Source organism: Scyliorhinus torazame, chromosome 9 (assembly GCF_047496885.1).
Source record: "Scyliorhinus torazame isolate Kashiwa2021f chromosome 9, sScyTor2.1, whole genome shotgun sequence".
NCBI classification, from domain to species: domain Eukaryota; kingdom Metazoa; phylum Chordata; class Chondrichthyes; order Carcharhiniformes; family Scyliorhinidae; genus Scyliorhinus; species Scyliorhinus torazame.
The window spans coordinates 198,056,630-198,084,097 of record NC_092715.1 but is presented as its reverse complement, the minus strand read 5'-3'; the positions used below and the strand labels follow the sequence as shown (position 1 = coordinate 198,084,097).

The 27,468-nt window shown below is 52.0% G+C and overlaps 1 protein-coding gene across 1 annotated transcript in view; it reads left to right on the top strand.

Moving 5' to 3' along the window:
- Window positions 1-27,468, top strand: part of acer2 (alkaline ceramidase 2) — a 122,322-nt gene that overhangs the window by 63,510 nt on the left and 31,344 nt on the right. Inside the window, exon 4 of the mRNA XM_072516942.1 lies at window positions 4,441-4,578. Coding sequence (XP_072373043.1) covers window positions 4,441-4,578 — 138 coding nt within the window. The remainder of the gene's footprint in view (window positions 1-4,440; window positions 4,579-27,468) is intronic.

The following is a 27,468-nucleotide window of genomic DNA, read 5'->3' as shown; positions in this document are numbered from 1 at the left end:
GGGGCGCATCCACCAGGTATCTATGGTTGATCCCGCAGGAATCCTCACCAGGATTATCACCTGGAACGTAAGGGGAATTAACATTCCCAGTGAAAAGTTCCAGCGTCTTCACCCATTTGAGTAGTTTGAAAGCCGACATAGTTTTCCACCCAGAGATGCACCTGAGGAAGAAGGCCCGACTGCGGGTAAGGAATGGCTGGGTGGGACAGACCGGCTACGGGACGAGGGCTAGGGGGTAGCTATTCTGATAAGCAAGAGGACAGTGTTCACGGTGACAAAGAAGGTTACAGACCAAGGGAGACATTACGCCATGGTCTGCGGTGTCCCAGATGATGCACCGGTAGTCCTGGTAAACATGCACGCGCCCAACTGGGACGAAACGGAGTTTGTAATGAAGACCATGGCGGAAATCCCTGACAAAGATACATACTGACTGATCATTTGTGTGTGTGTGTGGGGGGGGGGGGGGTGCACAGGGTCTACACTTCAACTTCTTTGTACTGAAGAAATCGGTGCTTCCAGAAATAGTCAGAGCGGAATACTCCGTGATCGTAATCTCCGACCACGTTCTTCGTTACATGGGTGTGAGGTTGGAAACGGGCCGTGCCCAACACCCATATGGCGGTTGGACACGACCCTCTTGGCCGACAAGGCCTTCTGCCAGAAAACATCACAGGACATAGGCGAGAACTTTACGAACAACCGGAATGAGGAAATCTCACCTTCCACGTTCTGAGAGGCACTGAAGGCTGTGGTTAGGGGAGAGATTATAGCCTGCAAGGCACGTAGGGATAGGGGAGAGAGAGCAGCCAGGCAACAACTGATCGACTCCATACTGGAGGTCGACAGACGTACTTTGAAGCCTCGACCATAGAGCTTCTGGCAGAGAGGAAAATGGACTTAAACCTGTTATCCACCAGGAAGGCAGTGCACCAACTCCGTCAGGCACAGGGCAACTTTAAAAAAAATTTAGAGTGGCCAATTCATTTTTTCCTTTTAAGGGACAATTTAGTGTGGCCAATCCACCTAGCCTGCATCTCTTTGGGTTGTGGGGGCGAAACCCACGCAAACACGGGGAGAATGTGCAAACTCCACACGGACAGTGACCCAGAGCCGGGATTGAACCTGGGACCTCGGCGCCATGAGACAGCAGTGCTAACCACTGTGCCACCATGCTGCCCAGGCACAGGGGAACTTTTATGAACACGGAGAGAAGGCGAGCCGCCTGCTCGCTCACCAGCTAAGAAAGCAGGTAGTCACGAGAGAGATATCCCAGGTAAAGGACAGTAGAGGTGAACTGGTAGCCGAACCAAAAATGTCAACAATGCATTCAAGGCCTTCTACTGGGGACTGTACACCTCCGAGCCCCCTGACGCGGACACGGGGATGAAACAGCTCCTCAATGGACTGGACATGCCAGTCGTGGAGGATGACAGATGGGGGAGCTGGAAGCACCAATAGAACTGGGAGAGGTCATAGAGAGCATCAATTCCGTGCAGGCGGGGAAGGCGGTGGGACCTGGCAGGTTCCTGGCAAAGTTCTACAAAGAATTTGCACCAGCTCTAGCCCGCACCTGCGGGAGATGTTCACAGACTCGCTAGCAAGGGGCACCCAGCCTCCAATGCTACAACAGTTAACGATATTGCTGATACCCAAAAAAGACAAAGATCCAACGGATTGCATTTCATGCAGACCAGACCCATTTCGCTGCCCAATGTAGATGTGAAAATACTCGCAAAAGTCCTGGCCAAGAGACTGGAGAACTGCATACCAGAGGTGGTCGCAGAGGGCCAGACAGGCTTTGTTAAGGGTAGACAGCTAACTGCGAACATCAGATGCCTGCTGAATGTGATACTGACCCCATCCAGGGCAATGTCAGGCTGACACCCAGGTTGGACTGCCAGGGTACCCAGATGGCACCAGTAGTGCCAGGGCACCACTCTTCCCAAAGGGCTTGCAGCAGGGGGCCTCCGATCCCCTTGGGAGACCCCCAAGAGTGCCGTTCCATCTGGTCCCCATTTGTGGAGACCAGCACCAAATGGCGCTCGCCCAAGGTCTCTTGAGATGAAGGGATTGAATCCTAAGGCATCAGGTCCCTGGGGAATCTGCACATTCAAGTGAGGCTTACTGCCTCGCTCTAATATGCAGATTTGCAAAAAAGTGATCATGCCCATTGTGGGCAGGATTCACTTTGCAACGTCTCGCGGGATTGCGTTGAATCTCGCGAGGCGTTGAGAGCCGGGTAGATCCCAGGAGCGGGATCTCCCGGCTTTCACCGACCATGCTGCACCGCATGATTTTCTGGTGCAGCGTGGCTGGAGGATCGCGCCCTAATTGTTTTCATTTACAATTAAACTTGCAATTGTTATAAAATTGGCTCACAATCAATAACTATGGGATAATGGCATTTTATAGATTATTGTATCTGGTATGAATCGTTCTGATGTTTTTTGTTTTATCATTTTAGTTTGGGTGAAAACTTTCTTCGAAATTTCCATTTTATCCTGCCAATTTTCCTACCCCTCTGACGACACTAGCTTGGTAGGGTTCCATAGACACTGATTATCCTCTGGCATCTCAATTAAACAAGCAGAGTTTGCTGGGTAGGTACATTGGCCAATTATCTCTCCAATCCAGCAACCCAGAGGTCAGTTGTTGAATACTAGACTGCTTGGAATTGGCTTCCCAATTTGTACGGGTTATTTGTTCATTAGATAAAGTCACTGAGGACATGGGGGAGTCCAGATTTATTTTCACAAATGATTTCACAGGCAGAAATTCTGAATATAATTTTAAAGATAACTTGAATTGCAGTAATATCTGGTCAAGTTTGTCATTTCAAGAAGGCCTGTGGGAATTGAATTAGGACAAATCTAAATTCAGCGCCTAAAGGAATGTATACTTTATTTTCCCATTCCAGAAACAGAACAAATGGCATATAGAAAAGTCTCTGAACATCTGATTTAGTTTTGATGTTTCCAGAGCTATGTTTGCTTTCCGTTTTCACCGAAACACATTACATGGGCGTCATTCTCCGACCCCCTGCCGGGTCGGAGAATGGCCGTTGGCCGCCGTGAATCCCGCCCCTGCCGAAGTCTCCGGTACGGGAGATTGGGCGGGGGCGGGAATCGGGCCGCGCCGGTTGGCGGGACCCCCCCGCTCAATTCTCCGGCCAGGATGGGCCGAAGTCCCGCCCAGAAATTGCCTGTTCCGCCGGCGTAAATCAAAGCTAGTATTTACCAGCGGGACCAGGCGGCGTGGGCGGGCTCCGGGGTCCTGGGGGGGGCGCGGGGCGATCTGACCCCGGGGCGTGCCCCCACGGTGGCCTGGCCCGCGATCAGGGCCCACCGATCCGCGGGCGGGCCTGTGCCGTGGGGGCACTCTTTCCCTTCCGCCTCCGCCACGGCCTCTACCATGGTGGAGGCGGAAGAGACTCTCCCCACTGCGCATGCGCGGGAAACTGTCGACGGCCGCTGACGCTCCCGCGCATGCGCCGCATTTCCGCGCCAGCTGGCGGGGCACCAAACGCCATTTCCGCCAGCTGGCGGGGCGGAAATCCCTCCGGCGCCGGCCTAGCCCCTCAATGTTGGGGCTCGGCCCCCAAAGATGCGGAGTATTCCGCACCTTTGGGACGGCGCGATGCCCGTCTGATTGGCGCCGTTTTTGGCGCCAGTCGGCGGACATCGCGCCGTTGGGGGAGAATTTCGCCCCATATGTTTGGGAATGGGATTCTTTAACTTTACATAAGCACTTATATTTGACTGTATTTTATTATATGTATACAAATACACATATATGTGTGTATAATATTTGGTTAACTCATAATAAGCTGTTTTCACAACTACATCTGAGGCCTCTCTTTTATTTTTGGGGCCAATAACACCTGAATAATGGTGAGAGCTGCAGGGCAATAAATATAAAAAAGGCAGCCTTATGTGACTGGCAAATATTTGTGGTCAGACAGTGGAAACCTAACAATAAAACTGGTAATTCATCAAGAATCTAATGATAAAAATTTTAGAATCATAGAATTTACAGTGCAGAAGGAGGCTATTCGGCCCATTGAGTCTGCACCGGCCCTTGGAAAGAGCACCCTACTTAAGCCCATGCCTCCACCCTATCCCCGTAACCCAACCTAACATTTTGGACACGAAGGAGCAATTTAGCATGACCAATCCACCTAACCTGCACATGTTTGATCTGTGGGAGGAAACCAGAGCACCCGGAGGAAACCCACGCAGACACGGGGAGAACGTGCAGACTCCGCACAGACAGTGACTCAAGCTGTGAATTGAACCCGGGACCCTAGAGCTGTGAGGCAGCAGTGCTAACCACTGTGCCACCCTCAACATGGTATTGGGTTATAGGGAAACTCTGTGCATCAACTGATTTGATCTCAGTGGAGAAGAGCCCAGCTATAATATCTGATTCTTGTCCTAGGAGCCGATTTAAGGCTGCTGTTGGCATTCTATCAGGTGTTGCCACATGTCTTGCATTTGTGAAACCTGCAATCAATAACATCTCATTGATGACGTTGGGTGTCCCCTGTACCGCTCTGCTTATTGCTGAATTAAAAAGGTAAGCCGTTTGCAAACAAATATAACTGTCCTCTAAACAGTAAGCGATACCTTTTACTTAAATTTGTTGAAATGGTTGATCTGTAATTATACACTCATCGGTTCTTATGTGCAGGTTTATTCCTTTTCACTGGTAACATCTATTATGTGGTGGCACTTCAGTGTTGTCAAGACATCTCAGAACTCGTTAGGAACATCGTGTATTTATCGATAAAGAGAAATTCAGTACAGGTATTTGCAGCCATAGGCTGGCTTGGAGCAGCTGCCCCCAAGCTGCTCCAGACTTTACATGCTTACTACCAGATGTATTCTACAAAAGAGAGGAATCCACCTTCTGGGGTGATCACCCATTCTCGTTCCCCTTTGATCCCTCAAGCAAGGTGACCCTGTTCTGTTGTGCTGTCTTAAAGAGGCAGACACCACAGTCATTACATCCACTACAACATCAACCCCATAATTATATCTGGAGGGTTGAATTTTCCAACAAGATTTTTAACAACCCCCCCCCAATAACAAAAAGAAAGAAACGCAAACACAACAGTAAAAAATGCTACAAAACTTTTACATTGGGTTTCCCCATATACAGTAACCCACCCATATGACATTCAAAGGTACCCGTAGGGAACCCCCCCCCCCCACCCACCCTAATTCCTCCCCCGAAAGAGACCCCCTCCCCCCCACCCTTGGGTTGCTGCTGCTGCTGACCTCCTCCTAACGCTCCATGAGATAGTCTAGGAACGGTTGCCACCGCCTGAAGAACCCCTGCACAGACCCTCATAAGGCAAACTTTATCCTCCCCATCTTAATGAACACTGCATGTCATTTATCCAGGCTTCCACACAGGGGGGGCTTCACATCCTTCCATAATAGCAAGATCCTCCGCCGGGCTACCAGGGACGCAAAGGCCAGGATACCGGCCTCTTTCACCTCCTGCACTCCCGGCTCGTCCGTTACCCCAAATTTTGCCAACCCCCAACTCGGATTGACCTGGACTTTCACCACCTTGGACATGGTTCTCGCGAAACCCCTCCAAAACCCATCCAATGCCGGGCACGACCAGAACATGTGGACGTGATTCGCCGGGCTTCCCGAGCACCTCCCACATCTATCCTCCACCCCAAAGAACCTACTCAACCTCGCCCCTGTCATATGCGCTCTGTGAATAACCTTGAATTGTATTAGGCTGAGCCTGGCGCAAGAGGAGGAAGAATTAACCCTACTCAGGGCATCAGCCCACAGACCCTCATCTATCTCCTCCTCAAGCTCCTCCTCCCACTTGCCCTTTAATTCCTCTACCGAGGCCTCCTCCTCTTCTTTCAGCTCCTGGTAAATCGCCGAAACCCCGCCTTCTTCAACCCATACACCCGAAATCACCCTGTCCTGAGTCGGGGAGCAGCAGGAATTCCCTCACCTGCCGCCTCACAAACGCCCTCACTTGCATATACCTGAAAGCATTTCCCGGGGGTAACCCAAACTTCTCCTCCAGCGCCCCCAGGCTCGCAAACGTCCCATCTATAAACAGGTCCCCCATTCTTCTAATCCCTGCCCGATGCCAGCTCCAAAATCCCCCATCCATCCTTCCCGGGACGAACCGATGGTTCTCCCGAGTCGGGGACCAAACCGAGGCTCCCACCTCGCCCCTGTGTCGTCTCCACTGCCCCCAGATCTTCAATGTCGCCGCCACCACCGGACTCGTGGTGTACCTTGTCGGCGAGAATGGCAGCGTTGCCGTTGCCAGTGCCCTCAGGCTCGTGCCCACACAGGACGCCATCTCCAACCTCTTCCACGCCGCCCCCTCTCCCTCCATTACCCACTTACGAATCATCGCCACATTGGCAGCCCAATAATAGTCGCACAAATTCGGCAGAGCCAGCCCTCCCTGTCCCTACTACGCTCCAGAAACACCCTCCTCACCCTCGGGGTCCCATTTGCCCACACGAAACCCATGATACTCCTACCTACCCATTTGAAAAATGCCTTGGGAATCATAATGGGAAGGCACTGGAACACAAAGAGAAACCTCGGGAGGACCATCATTTTAACCGACTGCACCCTGCCCGCTAGCGAGAGGGGCAGCACATCCCATCTTTTGAAATCCTCCCCCATCTGCTCCACCAACCGCGTCAAATTGAGCTTGTGCAGGGTCCCCCAACTCCCAGCCACCTGGATCCCTAAGTACCGAAAGCCGCTTTCCGCCCTCTTCAACGGCAGGTCGTCTATCCCCTTCCCTGGTCCCCTGGATGCACCACAAAGAGCTCACTTTTTCCTTCATTAAGCTTATACCCCGAGAAGTCCCCAAACTCCCTTAGGATCCGCATGACCTCCGCCATCCCCTCCACTGGATCTGCCACATACAGCAACAGGTTGTCCGCATACAGCGACACCTGATGTTCCTCTCCCCCTCGGACCAGTCCCCTCCATTTCCTGGACTCCCTTAGTGCCATGGCCAGAGGCTCAATTGCCAATTCAAACAGCAAGGGGGACAGGGGGCACCCCTGCCACGTCCCTCGGTACAGCCGAAAGTACTCCGACCTCCGCCAATTCGTAGCCACACCCGCCACCGGGACTCTATTTAGCAATCGGACCCAGCTGATGAACCCCTCCCCAAACCCAAACCTCCGCAACACTTCCCAAAGATACTCCCACTCCACCCGTTCGAAGGCCTTCTCTGCGTCCGTAGCCGCCACTACCTCCGCTTCTCCCTCCACCGAGGGCAAGATAGTCACATTGAGGAGCCTCCGCACATTAGTGTTTAGCTGCCTGCCCTTTACAAATCCCGTCTGATCCTCATGAATCACCCCCGGGACAGAGTCCTCAATTCTCATAGCCAGCACTTTTGCCAGCAACTTAGCATCCACATTGAGGAGCGAGATCGGTCTATACAACCCACACTGCAGTGGGTCCTTGTCCCGCTTCAGGATCAGAGAGATCAGCGCCCCGGACATTGTCGGGGGCAAGGTCCCCCTCCTCCCTTGCCTTATTGAAAGCCCTCACTAGTAACGGGCCTAGCAGGTCCTCATATTTCCTGTAAAACTCGACCGGGAACCCATCTGGCTCCGGGGACTTCCCCGCCTGCATGCTCCCCAATCCTTTAACCAGCTCCTCCAGCCCAATTGGCGCCCGTAAACCAGCTACCTCCTGCTCCTCCACCCTTGGGAACCTCAGCTGATCCAAAAATCGTCGCATCCCCTCTTCCCCCGCTGGGGGTTCAGATCTGTACAGATCCCCATAGAAGTCCCTAAATACCTCATTTATTCTCACCACACTCCGCACCGTATTCCCCCCGCTATCCTTAACTCCACCTCTTATGAAGCTGGTGTGCCAACATCCGACTTGCCTTCTCCCCATACTCATACGTCGCCCCCTGCTCTTTCCTCCACTGTGCCTCTGCTTTCCCTGTGGTCAACAGGTCGAACTCCGTCTGGAGGGTCCGCCGCTCCCTGAGTAGTCCCTCCTCGGGGGCCTCTACATAGCTCCTGTCCACCCTTAAGATCTCCCCCACTAACCTCTCCCTGCTCTCTCTCTTCTCCCTGTGGGCCCTGATGGCGATTAACTCTCCCCTGACCACCGCCTTCAACGCCTCCCAGACTACCCCCACCTGCATCTCCCCGTTGTCATTGGCCTCCAAATATCTTTCAATGCACCTCTGCACCCGCCCGCACACCTCCCCATCCGCCAATAATCCCACATCTAGACGCCACAGCGGGCGCTGGTCCCTCTCCTCTCCTAACTCCAGCTCCACCCAGTGCGGGGCGTGGTCTGAGATGGCTATGGCTGAATACTCCGTTCCCTCCACTTTTGGGATCTGCGCCCTACTCAAAATAAAAAAATCTATCCGGGAGTCGGCTCTATGGACGTGGGAAAAGAATGAGAATTCCCTGGCCTGGGGCCTGACAAACCTCCATGGATCCACTCCCCCCATCTGGTCCATAAACCCCCTAAGCACCTTGGCCGCAGCCGGCCTCTTACCCGTCCTGGACCTAGAGTGATCCAGTGCTGGGTCCAGCACCGTGTTGAAATCCCCCCCCCCATTATCAAGCTTCCTACCTCCAGTTCCGGAATCCGACCCAGCATGCGTTTCATAAATCCGGCATCATCCCAGTTCGGGGCATATGCCTTTACCAGTACCACCTGCACCCCCTGCAACCTACCGCTCAGCATCACATATCGTCCTCCATTATCCACTACAATATTCATTGCTTCAAACGACACCCGCTTCCCCACCAGTATTGCAGCCCCTCTGTTCTTCGTATCCAGCCCTGAATGGAATACCTGTCCTACCCATCCATTCTCAGCCTAACCTGATCTGCCACCTTCAAATGTGTCTCCTGGAGCATAACCACATCTGCCTTCAGTCCCTTTAAGTGCGCGAACACCCGGGCCCTCTTGACCGGCCCGTTCAGGCCCCTCACATTCCAAGTTATCAGCCGGAGTGGGGGGCTGCTCACCCCCCCCCCCCGACTAGCCATCACCTTTTCTAGGCCAGCCACGCGCCCATGCCTCCCGCACCATCCAGTCCCCCAGATGGTGGACTCCCGCCCCGACCACCTCTCCTACTTCAAGCTCCCCTTTCGCCAATGCAGCAGCAAACCTATACCCCCCCTTTCCCTCCCCCGCTAGATCCAAATAAAGCAATCCAATTTCTTTTACCATGATTTTTAATCAGAACATTGAAAAATAACGTGGCAAAGAAATGAGGACAGAAATCTTGCTCTTTACAAAACATTTCAAGTTGCTCAGGACAGCCACTATTTCTAAGCATAATAGGTAACAAGCCTTGTTTTACAGACGATCCACATCTAGCCCTTTTGCTCCCCCCATAACACTCCTGTAAGTCAGCAGACTCCTGCTGACCCCGGCCTCTCCCGCCATTCCATCGACCCCCTCCAGTGTGAGAATCCCCCCTCCCCCTCCCTGGCAGTCAGTGTACGCTCCTCTCCAGCCCCGCCCATCCCCCCCAGGCCCCCACCCCCGTCCTTCCCTTGCGCGGGAAAAAGCCCGCGCTTTCCTGAGCCGGCCCCGCCCACTCTGGCGCAGCTCCTTTTGCGGCCTTGCCCCAATTCCCCATCCCCGGGCCACCACTCCCCCTCTTCCTTCGTGGGGGTCTGCCCCTCCAACACCGAAGCCCACGCTCTCCCACAGTCTCCCATCGAATCCCTTCACCCATCCCCATGCAGCACCCAAACCAGAGGAACATTCCCTAAACGTAATAAACACCATCTACACAGTAAACATCCCCCCACAACAAACCCTCAATTTGAGTCCAACTTTTCAGTCCGTATAAAGTTCCATGCCTCATCAGGCGTTTTGAAATAGTGGTGCCGATTCTGGAAAGTGACCCACAATCGCGCTGGCTACAGCATACCGAACTTCACCCCCTTTCGATGGAGCACTGCCTTAGCCCGATTAAAACCAGCTCTCTTCTTAGCCACCTCTGCACTCCAGTCCTGGTAGATTCGGATCTCCGTGTTCTCCCACCTGCTGCTCCGCTCTTTCTTGGCCCATCTCAGGACACACTCTCTGTCCATAAAGCGGTGAAACCTCACCACTACAGCCCTTGGCGGCTCGTTGGCCTTGGGTCTCCATGCTAGGACCCAGTGAGCCCCACCTAGCTCCAGAGGCCTCGGGAAGGCTCCCACGCCCATCAGCAAATTGAGCACCGTGCTCACATATGCCCCAGCATCGGGCCCCTCCACTCCTTCGGGGAGACCCAGAATCCGAAGATTCTTCCTCCTCAACCTATTCTCCAGGTCCTCAAATCTTTCCGCCCACCTCTTGTGCAGCGCCTCGTGCGCCTCCACCTTCACCGCCAGGCCCAAGATCTCGTCCTCGTTCTCCAAGGCTTTTTGTCGCATCTCCCGGATCGCCGCCCCTTGGGCCTTCTGGGTCTCCACTAGCTTCTCAATCGCCGCCTTCATTGGCGCCAGCATTTCGGTTTTCAGCTCCTCAAAGCAGCGTTTAAGAAACCCCTGCTGCTCCTGCGACCACTGCGCCCATGCTGCTTGGTCTCCACCCGCTGCCATCTTGTTTTTTCTCCCTCTCACTTTTCACTGCTCCAAGATCACTTTTTGCACTGCTCCACTCCTGGTCGAATCCATATAATGTCGGGGGGACCTTGCTGTCACCTTCCCAAACTGGAAACCGTCGAACAATTGCCGTTGGGGCCCCTCTAGAGAGCCCAAAAGTCCGTTCCTGGCGGGAGCTGCCGAACGTGCGACCTACCTAGCATTAGCCGCAACCGGAAGCCCAGGGTTGAACTTTTGCCTTGTGGGCAGCAAACTCTTGCCAGGACTTGAATCTGCTGCTCTGAGGTGAAACAGCCACTGCCTTGGAATTTCCATGGAGGAACACCCTTAATTGGCATGGAGGCAAGTGGAGGGTCTTCCAAACTGCAAGGAACAGCAGGCTGCAGTAAAGGGTAAGTAACTGAGAGGGTGCCTCAAGATGAAGATATCCTCTTACCAACATTGAAAAAAAGTTTTAAATAAAAAGTATAATCAGCATCCAGGGCACCACTGTGGAAGGGCTGGGAAGGAGGCACCCTCTCCAGGGCTCTTTGGCTGCACCAGCACTCAGACAGGCTTGGCGATTTGTCAGCCTGCTTGGAGTGCTGCCCTTTTACCCCCATCCTAGCCAGCCACAAGGTGCCTGCATCTCAGCAGTTAACAGCCCCCCCTCCCAACCTGGTGCTGCAAGGACCACAGAGCTGCCAGCCACACATCTAAGGCAAGACTTCCTTCCCTGACAGGGGCAGAAGTCCTGCCCTGAGCCAATTAATGCCCCACCGAATGGCAAATGAGTGCAGGAGAACATCGACTCTTTGTGGGGCACAAAATCGTCCGTTTATATGTGTCTTTTTCCACTGAAGTTATGGTGGTTCTGAAAACATTTAAAGAAAATTCCAGTGGCTACGTTTATGTTCCGAAAAGTCATCATCCCATGTTCAACTCATGTCCCATGATTGATGTAAAATTGAGTTTTGCTGCCTGTGATCAGCGCAGAGTAGTTGCCTAAAATATGGCCATTTATGTTCTTTATTCCTAATCTCATAGTTGAAAGTATTGCTGTATTAAAATATCAATTATAAAGTAGGACCTGAGAATATAAATGAAAACCAGTCTGTAGAGCCCACAAGAGATTAACATTTTGAATCATCTATCAAGGGATTGGGGTTAGGCAGAATACAATTGCTTGCCACAATAGAAAAAGGAATTGAGATAGACTTGCTTTCATATGATGAGTTCATGACCACCACCACTGGACATCTTTGCAGCCAACAAAGTACTTTGTGAAGTGTAGGGCACGATTTAACTAAATGGGAACAAAGTCCCATGGCGAGAAACAGAATGCTATAAAACGGCACTCGAGTTACATACGGGGCCTCAGCGGGGAACGCGCAGCCGAGACCGCACATAACCGCACATTGTGCACTGAGGAGCTCCGCTCGTCGGAACTCTTAAATCTCGATCTCTGGAGTCCCCAAAGCGATCCCCGACCCCTTCCAAGCCCCAAATCACCCCCCCCCCCTCCTCACACAGGACACCGCCAGCCCAATCACCACCGTACAGAAAATGCCAGCTTGGCACCACCACCTGGGCACTTTGGCAGTGCCAGGCTGACATCCACGTGGCACTTTCAGGGTGCCCAGGTGGCACCAGCAGTGCCAGGGTACCACACTGCCCTAGGGCGTGCAGCTGAGGGCCTCCGATCCCCTGGGAGTCCCCTATGAGTGCCGTTCGATCTGGTCCCCATTTGGAGACCAGCACTGAATGGCGCACACCCAAGGTCTCCCAACGCCTCCGGGAATCTGCACATTAAAGTAGGACTAAGCTGTCTCGCTTCAATATGCAGATTTGCTAAAAGGTGAACCCGCCCACAATGGGTGGGATTGACATTGCAGCATCGCGTTGGATCTCGTGAGTGTTGCGAGCCGTGTAGACCCCGGGAGCAGAGTCTCCTGGTTTCTATCGGCCATGCTTCACCGCGACGAGCTGCTTTTCAGGCGCAGCGTGGCCGTAATATATGCCCGTAGTCACTGTTGTAATGTGCCAAATACAACAGCCAATTTGCGCGGAGCAAACCCCCACAAACAGTTGTTGAACACCACATGTCTGTGCAGAATAATAAACTTTTGGCTGCCTTTATTTATTTGTTTACAGGATGTGGTCATCGCTGCCTATGCCAGCATTTACAGTATAACTGGGGCTGTAGATAGGGCTTTAAACTAAATAATGTGTGTCATGATAAGCTGACATGCAGATAATGGTGTACAGACAGGCAGCTAATGAACACAGAGAACAGGACATGACCAATGAGCAGGCAGGACACTCAGGGGTGGTATCCCACGATAAAAGACACAAGGCACTCTCACTCCGCCTCTTTCCACTGAGGAACATCTACAGAGTGAGTCAGGGTGTATGTACAGTATCACACCTCCAGCACGTGGCTAAGAGCTAGTCTGGTTCAGTCAGACAGAGTAACCACACTTAGGTTAGCAGAGAGTCAAACTCATAGAGAACTGTGCTAACTGTGTGTGGTGGTATGTATTAGGGGTCATGTGGGACTGTGAAGCCGTGATGCTATTGGCTGACAGATCCCGGGTCCTGGTTGGCTGTTGACCCCTGGCTCCGCCCTGGAGGCGGAGTATAAGAACCCGTGCTTCTCCCCGCCGCTCCATTCTGTTGCTGAACTGCTGGGAACAAGTCACGCTTAATAAAGCCTCATCGACTTCATCTCTACTCGTCTCACTCGTAAGTCATTGTGCGCTACACTGTGCTACTGGTTCAATAAATCAGATTGAACTAACTTCAAGGTCTGGAGTATCTTTTGGTTAAAGCTGCATCCAGTTGCAGCCTGTGTTTTCCCAGAGTACATAATACAACATGCTACCAGGAGACTGCTTAATCTAGGTGGTTTATCTCAGTCCGTTCTGTGACGACCAGCGACTGTATCCCGGCACCATGGAGAAGATTCAGGCTCCTCACCAGCTCAGGACCTCCGGCAATCTCAGTGCCAACTGGCGGACATTCAAGCAAGGTTTCTGCTGTACATCGAAGATTCAGACCTCGTGGGTGCGTCTGATGCAAGGAAGATTGCGCTTCTCCTCTCAACAGCGGGTGATCAAGCCATCAAACTCTTCAACTCTTTTCACTTCACCGAAGGCCACGACAAGACAAAGTTTCAGACCATCCTGGACAAGTTTGCCAGTCACTGTGAAGTGGACACCAATGAAATCTTCGAGCGCTACATATTCAAACAGCGTCTACAAGGTAAAGATGAATCTTTCAACTCCTTCTTAACTAACCTCCGCCTGCTAGCGCTGTCCTGCAACTTTGGTGATATTGCTGACTCCATGATCAGAGACCAAATCATTTTTGGAGTTCACTCTGATCCTCTGAGAGAGCAGCTACTGAAAATCAAGCATATGACCCTGCCAGTCACGATTGAAACATGCACAGTGCATGAGCACGCCAAAAATCACCATGCCCAGTACAAATCGGCTGAAAATGAGAAACTTGCCTCCCACAAGGCAGAGCAGGCCATCTCCCGGATGCAGCGCCTCAGCATTGATGAAAGTGGCCATTTTGCATGCTTTTTCCGGGGCCCCACGCAGGCGCGATGCGAATGGGATAACGAAGCGGCTGACACCCGTACTGCTCATGTGCGACCACCGTCAGGAGCGTCAGGACGCCGACGTCATGACGTGCTCGAACTGCGGCAACGCCCACTTAAAGAAACACTGCCCTGCAAGAGGAAGGCCATGTTTAAACTGCACCACCAGTCAGGGGCCAGCGCTCCCAATTCCGACGATGGCGCGTTCAGAGTGTACAGTATCACACCTCCAGCACGTCGCTAAGAGCTAGTCTGGTTCAGTCAGACAGAGTAACCACACTTAGGTTAGCAGAGAGTCGAACTCAGAGAACTGTGCTAACTGTGCTACTGGTTCAATAAACCTGATTGAACTAACTTCATGGTCTGGAGTATCTTTTGGTTAAAGTTGCAGCCTGTGTTATCCCAGAGTAGAGTACATAACACAACAGTGTGTGTGTATGCGGGCGGGGGGGGGGGGCGGTTTGAGTTGTATGGAAAATTAGAAAATCAAAGTTAAAGGAGAAGTTAGGAGTGCAGATTATTGATGAGGACTTTAAACTAGTTAAAGGAGCCGAAGGCTCAGGAGAAGTTAGTAATGTTTCCAGAACAATGGGCAGCACAGTAGCATAGTGGTTAGCACATTTGCTTCACAGCTCCAGGGTCCCAGGTTCGATTCCCGGCTGGGTCACTGTCTGTGCGGAGTCTGCACGTTCTCCCCATGTTTGCGTGGGTTTCCTCCGGGTGCTCCGGTTTTCTCCCACAGTCCAAAGATGTGCGGGTTAGGTGGATTGGCCATGGTAAATTGCCCTTAGTGTCCAAAAATGTTAAGTAGGGATTACTGGGTTACGGGGATAGGGTAGATACATGGGCTTGAGTAGGGTGCTCTTTGTAAAGGCCGGTGCAGACTTGTTGGGCCGAATGGCCTCCTTCTGCACTGTAAATTCTATGATAACAACTAATAGAACAGTGAGTACAGAAAGCGTCAGGAATCTAACTCCACGCACACAAATAAGAGGACAACAATGCTGGACTGAAGGTGTTGTACCTAAATGCACGCAGTTTCTGAAACAAGATAAAAGAACTTGTGGCGCACATTGAAATTGACGGGTACGATTTTGTGGGCATCACAGAGACATGGCTGCAAGGGGATCAGGGCTAGGATTTAAATATCCGAGGATATGTGTCCTATTGAAAGGACAGGCAAATGGCAGAGGGGGTGGGGTTACCTTGTTAGTAAGATATGAAATTAAACTGATAGCAAGAAGTGATATAGGGTTGGAAGGTGTAGAATTTGTGTGGGTAGAGTTGAGGAATCGCAAAGGCAAAATGATCCTGATTGGAGTTATGTACAAGCCCCCTAGCAGTAGTCAGGATGTGGGGCAGAAAATAAATCAGGAGATATAAAAAGCAATATTATAATAATCATGGGGGACTTCAATATGCAGGGGGACTGGGAAAATCAGGTTGGTAGCGGATTCAAGATGAGGAATTTGTGGAATATCTAAGAGATGGTTTTCTGGAGCAGCTTGTGACAGAGTCTACTGGGAAACAGGCAATTTATGATTTGGTGATGCATAATGACGCAGACTTGATTAGGGAACTTAAGGTGAAGGAACCCTTAGGGAGCAGTGACTACAATATGATAGAATTTACCCTGCAGTTTGAGAGGGAGAAGCAGGAATTGGATGTAATGGTATTACAATTAAATAAGGGTAACTGCAAAGACATGAGGGAGGAGCTGGCCAGAGTTGATTGGAAAAGAAGCCTAGCAGGAAAGACGGTGGCACAGCATTGGAAGGAGTTTTTGAGGGTTATTCGGGAGGCACAACTGAAATTCATCCCAATGTGGAAGAAAAATGCTAAGGGGAGGACGAGGCAGCCACGGCTGACACGGGAAGACAGAGACAGCAGAAAAAAAAGCATACAATGTGGCGACGATTAATGCGAAGTCAGAGGATTGGGAAGCCTTTAAAAGCAAGCAAAGAACACTAAAAAAACAATAAGGGGGAGAAGATGAAATATGAGTGTAAACAAGCTAGTTATATAAAAAAAGATTGCAAGAGGTTTTTTTTGATATTTAAAAGGTAAGAGAAAGGCAAGGATGGACATTGGACCACTGGAAAAGGAGGATGGTGAAGTAGCAATGGGGAAAAAGAAACGGCAGAGGAACGGAATAAGTACTTTTCACCAGTCTTCACGGTGGATGGCACCAGTGACATACCAGAAGTTCAAGAGAGTCAGGGGGCAGAGGTGAGTATAGTGGCCATCACTAAGGAGAAGGTGGTAGGGAAGCTGAAAGGTCTGAAGGTGAATAAATCACCCGGACCAGATGAATTACATCTCACGGTTCTGAAGGAGCTATCTGAGGACATTGTGGAGGCATTGGTGGTAATTTTTCAGGAATCACTGGAGTCAGAGAAGGTCCCAGAGAACTGGAGAGTGGCTAATTAAACACCCCTGTTTAAAAAGGGAGGGAGGCAGAAGACAAGAAATTATAGGCTGGATAGCCTGACTTTGGTTGTTGGTAAGAATTTAGAGCCTATTATTAAGGATGAGATTGCAGAGTACTTGGAAGTGCATGGTAAAATAGGGTTGAGTCAGCACGGCTTTGTCAAGGGAGGCCAGGTCTGACAAATCTGTTAGATTTCTTTGAGGAGTTAACGAGGAAGTTAGACAAAGGAGAACCAGTGGACCTGGTCTATTTGGATTTACAACAGGCCTTTGACAAGGTGCCATACAGGAGGCAGCAAATACGATAAGATCATGGTGTTAGGGGCAAGGTACTGGCATGGATAGAGGATTGGCTGACTGGAGAAGGCAGGTAAAGGGGTCTTTTCAGGATGGCAGCTGGTGACTAGTGGTGTTCCGCAGGGGTCAGTGTTGGGACCACAGCTATTCAAGATATACATTAACAATCTGGAAGAAGGAACTGAAAGCTTTATTGCTAAGTTTGCAGATGATACAAAAATATGTAGAGGGACAGGTAGTGTTGAGGAAGCGGGGAGGCTGTAGAAGGACTTGGACAGGCTAGGAGAGTGGGCAAAGAAGTGGCAGATGGAATACAATGTGGAAAAGTGTGAGGTTGTGTACTTTAGTAGGAAGAATAGAGGAAGAGACTATTTTCTAAATGGGGAAAGGCTTTGCAAATCTGAAGTACAAAGGGACTTGGGAGTTCTGGTTCAGGATTCTCTTCAGGTTAACATGTAAGTTCAGTTGGCAGTTAGGAAGGTGTGGTAAACCACTGTTGCACCTGTATTAGGTGATGTACGCTAGGACCTGTACCACAGGTTCGCCGGTAGTCCCTGCCTGTATAAATATGCGTGTCCTCCAGCCAGCAGCCATTTTGCCAGCTGCTGTTGGAGGCCACACACCTGATAGCAATAAAGCCTCAGTTGGATTCAACTATCGTCTTTGTCCAATTGATCGTGCCTCAATTTATTGCTATCAGTTTCTAAGGATGGACCTCCGTATGAAACCAGATCGCCTGCAGCTGGTTCCTCACTCAAGCGACGCCAGAACGGACTTCCAGCACTGGCTAGCTTGCTTCGAAGCGTATTTCAACGCGGCACCAACCCCTGTTCCGGAGGCTCAGAAGATTCAGATTTTATATTCCAGGTTGAGCTCCAATGTCTTTGCGTTAATCCAGGACGCACCGAATTACGCCGAAGCCATGACTCTACTCAAGGACAACTACGCACAGAAAATGAACACGCTCTTCGCCAGGCATGCACTCGCCACTCGCTCTCAACCCCCTGGTGAGTCCATAGAAGACTTCTGGCAGGCCCTAATCTCACTAGTCCGGGACTGTGACTGTCAGGCCATTACGGCTACGGAACACTCAGACCTCCTCATGGGGGATGCTTTTGTGACTGGAATTGGGTCAGATCTCATATGCCAGCGGCTCCTAGAAGGGGCCACGCGCGACCTCGCAGAGACTAAAACACTAGCGCTCACCATGACGGTCACCCTGCGCAACGTCCAGTCCTACACCCCTCCTACGCTTCGTGGACCCCACAGACAGCCACCCCAGCAGGGGCGCTGCCCACCCAATATGCCTGCGCTGCACACCAGCCAGCGAACCCCGGGGGCACCCGATGCTATTTTTGCGGCCAACAGAAGCACCCCTGCCAACGCTGCCCGGCCCGCGCTGCCCTTTGTAAAGCCTGCGGGATGAAGGGCCACTTCGCCGCAGTGTGTCAGGCCCGCTCAGTAGTCGCTATCGCCCCCACCCCCCTCGGTCACGGACAATGGACGCCGCCACCCCCCCCCCACTCAGACCACGTGCGGCCAGTGGGCGCTGCCATCTTCCCCTCCGCGCAACACGTGCATTTCATGGGCGCCGCCATCTTGTTCCACCCCCGCAATGTGCATTCCATGGCCGCCGCCATTTTGTAACCCTCAAGATCTTCGGGCGCCGCCATCTTGTCCACCCCTCAGCACATGGGCACCACCAGCATTCCGGGACGCGGGCTCACCAGCCGTCCCATTACCCGACGACCGACCAAGACTCGCCTCCATGTCAATTGACCAGTCTCGTCCGCACAACCTGACCAACGCATTCACCAGCATGAATGTCGCCGGACATGTAAGCCCCTGCCTGCTGGACTCCGGGAGCACCGAAAGCTTCATAAACCCGGATACGGTAAGGCGCTGCTCCCTCACGATACACCCCGCCAACCAAAAAATCTCCCTGGCCTTCGGATCCCATTGCGTAGCGATCCGGGGGGTACTGTACAGTCACGCTCACGCTCCAGGGCGTAGAATTCAGCGGCTTCCGCCTCTACGTCCTCCCTAACCTCTGCGCTGCACTAATCCTCGGCCTGGACTTCCAGTGCAACCTCCAGAGCCTAACTCTGAAATACAGCGGGCCCATAACACTCCTTACTGTGTGCGGCCTCGCAACCCTAAAGGTCGACCCACCTTCCCTCTTTGCCAATCTAACTCCAGATTGCAAACCCGTCGCCACCAGGAGCAGACGGTACAGCACCCAGGACAAGACCTTCATCAGGTCCGAAGTCCAGCGGTTGCTTCGGGGAGGCACCATCGAGGCCAGCATCAGCCCCTGGAGAGCTCAAGTGGTAGTAGTTAAAACTGGGGAGAAACACCGAATGGTCGTGGACTACAGCCAGACCATCAACCGTTACATGCAGCTCGACACATACCCCCTCCCACGCATATCTGACATGGTTAACCAGATTGCGCAGTACCGGGTCTTCTCAATGGTAGACCTGAAATCCTCCTACCACCAGCTCCCCATCCCTAAATCTGACCGTCCATACACAGCCTTCGAGGCAGACGGCCGCCTATACCACTTCCTTAGGGTCCCCTTTGGCATCACAAACGGGGTCTCGGTCTTCCAAAGGGAGATGGACCGAATGGTCGACCGGTATGGGTTGCGGGCCACCTTTCTGTACCTAGACAATGTCATCATCTGCGGCCGTGATCAGCAGGACCACAACACCAACCTTGCTAAATTTCTCCACGCCGCTACTCTCCTAAACCTTACTTACAACAAGGAGAAGTGCGTGTTCAGCACAAACCGCTTAGCCATCCTCGGCTATGTGGTCCAGAACGGAGTTCTGGGGCCCGAGGCCGACCGCATGCGCCCCCTCATGGAGCTCCCCTTCCCTCACTGCCCCAAGGCCCTCAAACGCTGCCTGGGGTTCTTTTCGTACTATGCTCAGGGGTCCCAAACTATGTGGACAAGGCCCGCCCACTCATACAGTCCACCCAGTTTCCCTGATGGCCGAGGCCCAACAGGCCTTCGCCCGGATCAGAGCTGATATTGCCAAGGCCACAATGCACGCTGTAGATGAGACACCGCCCTTCCAAGTAGAAAGCGACGCATCAGACGTCGCCCTTGCCGCCACCCTCAATCAGGCAGGCAGGCCCATGGCATTCTTTTCCCGCACCCTTCATGCCTCAGAAATTTGGCACTCATCCGTCGAAAAGGAGGCCCAGGCAATCGTTGAAGCTGTGCGGCATTGGAGGCATTACCTGGCCGGCAGGAGATTCACTCTCCTCACTGACCTACGGTCGGTAGCCTTCATGTTCAACAACACACAGCAGGGCAAGATCAAAAATGATAAAATCTTGCGGTGCAAAATCGAGCTCTCCACCTATAATTACGAGATTATGTATCGTCCCTGGCAAACTCAACGAACCTCAAGACGCCCTATTACGAAGTACATGTGCCAGCGCACAGGTAGACCGACTCCGGGCCCTGCACAACAGCTTTTGTCACCCAGGAGTCACACGGTTGTACCACTTCATTCATGAAATCTGCCCTACTCCGTCGAGGAAGTAAGGACAATCACCAGGGACTGCCAGGTCTGTGCGGAGTGCAAGCCGCACTTCTACTGGCCGGACTGCGCGCGCCTGGTGAAGGCCTCCCACCCCTTTGAACGCCTCAGCTTGGATTTCAAAGGCCCCCTCCGCTCCACCGACCATCACACATATTTTCTCAGTGTGATCGACGAATACTCCAGATTCCCCTTTGCCATCCCCATGCCCCGACATGACGTCTGCCACCGTCATTAAAGCCCTCAGCACAATCTTCACTCTGTTCGGTTTCCCCGCCTTCATCCACAGTGACAGGGGATCCTCATTCATGAGTGATGAGCTGCGTCAGTTCCTGCTCAGCAGGGGTATCGCCTCCAGCAGAATAACAAGCTATAACCCCCGGGGAAACGGACAGGTAGAAAGGGAGAATGGGACGGTATGGAGGGCCGTCCAGCTGGCCCTACGGTCCAGAAACCTCCTGGCCTCCCGCTGGCAGGAGGTCTTCCCTGATGCACTCCACTCCATTCGCTCATTACTCTGCACTGCCACGAACAATACACCCCATCAACGTCTTTTTGCCTTCCCCAGGAAGTCCACATCCGAGGTGTCATTCCCGACTTGGCTCGCAGCTCCGGGAACTGTGCTTCTCCACAAGGCGGACCTGTTGGTGGAGAGAGTGCACTTGCTCCACGCAAACCCCCAGTACGCCTACGTGGTGTTCCCCGACGGCCCCAGGATACTGTCTCCCTCAGGTTCCACCCCCGCACCCCCTCCGCCCCCAGCGCCACCCTCCCCTCTCCCGTCGCTCCCAACAGCACCCCCCCCCCCCCCCCACCCCCAGGACCATCCGTCCCCACCCTGCCAATGCCTGACGATGAAGAGGATTTTGGCACGCTCCTTGAGTCACCATCAACCAGTTCAGCACCAACATCGCTGACACCACTGCATCGCTCCCAGAGGAACATCAAGGCCCCGGACCGGCTAAACCGCTGACCGGTCCATCGGGCATCAAAGGACATTTGTTTGCTCAAATCTTGTAAATATTAATTCATTGTTGTATATAGTTATCCATCACCCCCACCGGACTCAATTTTTAACAGGGGGTGAATGTGGTAAACCACTGTTGCACCTGTATTAGGTGATAAGACCATAAGACATAGGAGCGGAAGTAAGGCCATTTGGCCCATCGAGTCCACTCCGCCATTCAATCATGGCTGATTTCAACTCCATTTACCCGCTCTCTCTCCATAGCCCTTAATTCCTCGAGAAATCAAGAATTTATCAACATCTGTCTTAAATGTGATGTGATGTACGGTAGGACCTGTACTACAGGTTCACCGGTAGTCCCTGCCTGTAAATGCGTGTCCTCCAGCCAGCAGCCATTTCGCCTGCTGCTGTGGGAGGCCACACACCTGATAGCAATAAAGCTTCAGTTGGATTCAACTATCATCTTTATCCAATTGATCGTGCCTCAGAAGGCAAATGCAATGTCAGCATTCATTTCGAGAGGGCTAGAATATAAGAGCAGGGATGTACTGCTGAGGCTATATAAGGCTCTGGTCAGACACCATTTGGAGTATTGTGAGCAGTAATGACTCTGTATCTAATGTGCTGGCCTTTGAGGGGGTCCAGAGGAGGTTCACAATAATAGATCCTGGGAATGAAGGGCTTGTCATATGAGGAGCAGATGAGGATTCTGGGTCTGGCTACTCAATGGAGTTTCGGGCAACTAGGGATGAACAATAAGACCATGAGATATAGGAGCAGAATTAGGCCATTCGATCATGGCTGATATGTTTCTCATTCCTTTCCCTCTGTAACCCCTGATCCCCATATTAATGAGTATTCCATTACATTCCTGACTTGTGCCTTGTAGATAGTGGACAGACTTTGGGTAGTCAGGAGGTGAGGTACTCGCTACAGGATTCCTAATCTTTGACCTGCTCTGGTAGCCACAGTTTTATATGGTGAGTCCAGTTCAGTTTCTGGTCAATAGTAACCCCAGGATGTTGATTGTGGTGGATTCAGTGATAGTAATAACATTGAATGTCAAGGGGCGATGGTTAGATCCTCTGTTGTTGGAGATGGTCACTGCCTGGCACTTGTGTAGGGTGAATGTAACTTGCCAACTTTTAGCTCAAGCCTGGATATTGTCCAGGCCTTGCTGTATTTGGACATGGACTGCTTCAGCATCTGAGAGTTCACCCTGGATTCCCCCTGAACTTCCCTCTGGCACTACCAGGCACTGCCTGGGCAGTCTGGGGAGCAGTGCCAGGGCACGACCCTCTCCCATTGAGTGATACACTCGCCTGAGCTCCTCTGGGAGGTCTGTTCGCCAGTTGTTATAACCTGCCTACTTACCATTGGCTGGGGACTAATGACTATCACACAATCCTGTGGGAGTATGAGCTTCCCCAATGAGGGGGGCGGAGAAACCACTAGTAAACTCCTAGTATAAATAAAGCAGGCCAGTTCAGGAACCAGCAGGAAGGAGTATGTAGCAAGGGAAGTTACTGCTACTGTTATGTAAATAAGACCATAAGACATAGGAGTGGAAGTAAGGCCATTCGGCCCAGCGAGTCCACTCCACCATTCAATCATGGCTGATTTCAACTCCATTTACCCGCTCTCTCTCCATAGCCCTTAATTCCTCGAGAAATCAAGAATTTATCAACTTCTGTCTTAAAGACACTCAACGTCCCGGCCTCCACCGCCCTCTGTGGCAATGAATTCCACAGACCCACCACTCTCTGGCTGAAGAAATTTCTCCTCATCTCTGTTCTAAAGTGACTCCCTTTTATTCGAAGGCTGTGCCCCCGGGGTCCTAGTCTCCCCTGTTAATGGAAACAACTTCCCTACATCCACCCTATCTAAGCCATTCATTATCTTGTAAGTTTCTATTAGATCTCCCCTCAACATCCTAAACGCCAATGAATATAATCCCAGGATCCTCAGACGTTCATCGTATGTTAGGCCTACCATTCCTGGGATCATCCGTGTGAATCTCCGCTGGACCCGCTCCAGTGCCAGTATGTCCTTCCTGAGGTGTGGGGCCCAAAATTGCTCACGGTATTCTAAATGGGGCCTAACTAATGCTTTATAAAGCTTCAGAAGTACATCCCTGCTTTTATATTCCAAGCCTCTTGAGATGAATGACAACATTGCATTTGCTTTCTTAATTACGGACTCAACCTGCAAGTTTACCTTTAGAGAATCCTGGACTAGGACTCCCAAGTCCCTTTGCACTTCAGCATTATGAATTTTGTCACCGTTTAGAAAATAGTCCACGCCTCTATTCTTTTTTCCAAAGTGCAAGACCTCGCACTTGCCCACGTTGAATTTCATCAGCCATTTCTTGGACCACTCTCCTAAACTGTCTAAATCTTTCTGAAGCCTCCCCACCTCCTCCATACTACCTGCCCCTCCACCTATCTTTATATCATCGGCAAACTTAGCCAGAATGCCCTCAGTCCCGTCATCTAGATCGTTAATATATAAAGAGAACAGCTGTGGCCCCAACACTGAACCCTGCGGGACACCACTCGTCACCGGTTGCCATTCCGAAAAAGAACCTTTTATCCCAACTCTCTGCCTTCTGCCTGACAGCCAATCGTCAATCCATGTTAGTACCTTGCCTCGAATACCAAGGGCCCTTATTTTACTCAGCAGTCTCCCGTGAGGCACCTTATCAAAGGCCTTTTGGAAGTCAAGATAGATAACATCCATTGGCTCTCCTTGGTCTAACCTATTTGTTATCTCTTCAAAGAACTCTAACAGGTTCTAAAGAACTATAACATATATGTTATAGTAAATAAATGTTATTACTTGGTATCCTTAAAACTCGTGCTGGATTCTTCGTGGCCCTTACAAAACTGGCGACGAAGGTTAAAGTGAATAGCTGTCTACACTGCTGAAGCCACCTCCCTGGATTTTTGTTGGATACAGGTTGGAAGTTGTTTTCTATTATACCATGCCTCTGTACGGACGTTTGGATGTTTTTGATGCTGCGCTGGAAAGCTGGAACCAGTACACACAATGGATGCGTTACTATTTCCGGGCAAACAATATCACCGAAAACGAGCGCCAGGTGGTCATATTGCTCACCGCCTGCGGCCCGCATACGTTTGGGGTGATTAGGAGCCTTATGTACCCAGCTGCGCCGGACACCAAAACGTTTGATGAACTTGTGAATATAGTGGGGCAACATTTTAACCCAACCCCGTCCACGATAGTCCAGCGTTAGCGGTTTAATACCGCTGAGAGGACCCCTGGAGAATCCCTTGCCGATTTTCTATCCAGGCTACGCAGGATTGCGGAGTACTGTGACTATGGTGAGACCTTGTCAGAAATGTTACACGACCGTTTGGTTTGCGGTATTAACAATGCGGCCACCCAGAGAACGTTGTTAGCGGAGCCAACATTGACTTTTCAACAGGCCATTCAAATAGTATTGTCCCGAGAGAGCGCAGAGCGAGGAGTACAGGAGCTACAGGGAATGGAAGTGCATGCCTTGGGGCGCAACCCCTTCCACCCGGAAACGTCCCCCCACACTCCTGCGGTACCTTGGGCGAGGCAACGTCCGGACCGACGCCAGTGGCCGTCGGACATTCCTCCCCGAAGGGAGCCTTCTCCAGAACCAATGGATGAGGAGCCATGTCCGTGTCAGACTTGTAGGCGCCGACCCCGTCGTGGACGGCGGTCCTGGGGGCGCCAGAGGTGCCGTCGTTCCGACCGAAACTGGGACCAGCCCATGGGCCATTACTGGGACCAGCCCAGAGGCCGTACCTTCCATGTGGATGAACCTGTGGCGACTACTCGGCACAGGCTTGGAGGGCCGAAGGGCCTGTTCCTGTGCTGTACATTTCTTTGTTCTTTGTTCTTTGTTGTTCAGTACGTGTACGGCTGCCATTTCACTATCGTGACTGATCATAAGCCCCTGCTGGGACTTTTCAGAGAGGATAAGCCAATACCGCCCATTGCTTCTGCACGGATCCACCGCTGGGCTTTGTTGCTTGCTGCATACGAGTATTCTCTGGAGCACAAACCAGGTACGCAGATAGCAAATGCCGACGCACTGAGCCGATTGCCTTTATCGACCGGCCCCATGTCGACCCCCACGACCGGTAAGGTGGTTGCAACCCTAAATTTTATGGACACCTTGCCTGTCACGGCATCACAGATTCGTGAGTGGACCCAGACGGAGCCAGTCCTGTCAAAGGTTCGGCACATAGTCCTGTATGGTGGGCAGCATAGTCAGCTCCCAGGCGAGTTACGGGCATTTTCCTCCAAGCTGTCAGAATTCAGCGTGGAAGACGGCATCCTCTTGTGGGGGACGCGTGTGGTTGACCCGGAAAAAGGCCAGGAGCTGATACTAACAGACTTGCACAATGGGCATCCAGGCGTGACCAAAATGAAAATGTTGGCCCGGAGTTATGTCTGGTGGCCAGGCCTCGACACCGACATTGAGAAGGTGTCCCAAAACTGCTCCATGTGCCAGGAGCGCCGGCCGCGCCCCTACATCACTGGGAATGGCCAGGGCGGCCTTGGGCACGCTTACATGCAGATTTCGCCGGCCCTTTTCAAGGATCCATGTTCCTTCTACTAATTGACGCCCAGTCCAAATGGCTAGAGGTGCATAAGATGCAGGGGACAACGTCCTGCGCAACAATTGAAAAGATGCGTTTATCGTTTAGTACGCATGGCCTCCCTAAGGTGCTGGTCACGGATAACGGCACTCCATTCACGAGTGAGGAGTTTGCGAGGTTCACGAAGATGAACGGCATCCGCCATATCCGCACTGCCCCTTACCACCCGGCTTCAAATGGGTTGGCAGAGCGCGCAGTGCAGACATTCAAAAGAGGCCTAAAGAAGCAGTCTTCCGGATCAATGGACACGAGACTGGCTCGCTTTTTGTTTACGTACAGGACCACCCCCCATGCAGTGACTGGGGTAGCTCCCGCAGAACTCCTAATGGGCCGGAGACTTCACACCCGCCTTAGTATGGTTTTCCCGGACATTGGCGCAAAAGTACGCCGCACACAAGAACGGCAGGGACAGGGATTTTCTCGGCATCGGCCGATTCGGCAGTTGCGCCCGGTGACCCAGTGTTCGTTCGGAATTTTGCTGGTGGTGCCCAATGGGTTCCTGGTGTAATCTTTCACCAAACGGGCCCTATATCTTACCAAGTGCAAGCCCAGGGTCGTCTCCAGCGAAAACATGTAGACCACGTTCGGTCCAGAAGACCATCCCCTCAAAAGATTCCCCGCCCCCGGAGCTCATTTCAACAGCCGCAGAGACCAGAGACAAGGGAAGTAGTCCTCACAATCTTCCACTGGTGCCTCACTCGAAGCCTGCGCAGGTCGTTACGGGACCGAATGGAGATAGAGACGCTGACATGACGGAGGCAGCAGACTCTGACTCCGAGATGGAGACACAGGATGCATCAGAGGGGGAATCCTCGGGTCCACGGGCCGTGGATGTACAACCGTTGCGCCGTTCATCACGGAAGCGCCGGTCTCCGTCTCGTTACACGCCGCCTGATCCAGCGCCGCGTGCAAATGGTGTCCGGCCTGCGGCCAAATGAGTCCGACGCCCTCCTTCGCCAGGGTCTTCGGTGGATTCCTTGGACTTTGGGGGGGGAGGGATGTTATAACCTGCCTACTTACCATTGGCTGGGGACTAATGACTATCCCACAATCCTGTGGGAGTATGAGCTTCCCAATGAGGGGGGCGGAGAATCCACTAGTAAACTCCTAGTATAAATAAAGCTGGCCAGTTCAGGAACCAGCAGGAAGGAGTATGTCGCAAGGGAAGTTACTGCTACTGTTATGTATATATGTTATAGTAAATAAATGTTATTACTTTGTATCCTTAAAACTCATGCTGGATTCTTCGTGGCCCTTACAAAACCAGTGTACACCTTGGAAGACCAGTCGGGTTTCACGCTATTCTACTGTCTCGCCGAAGTTAATGGATTGTCTGAGAGGTTGGGGCGGGGGGGGAATGATTCAGAATTAGG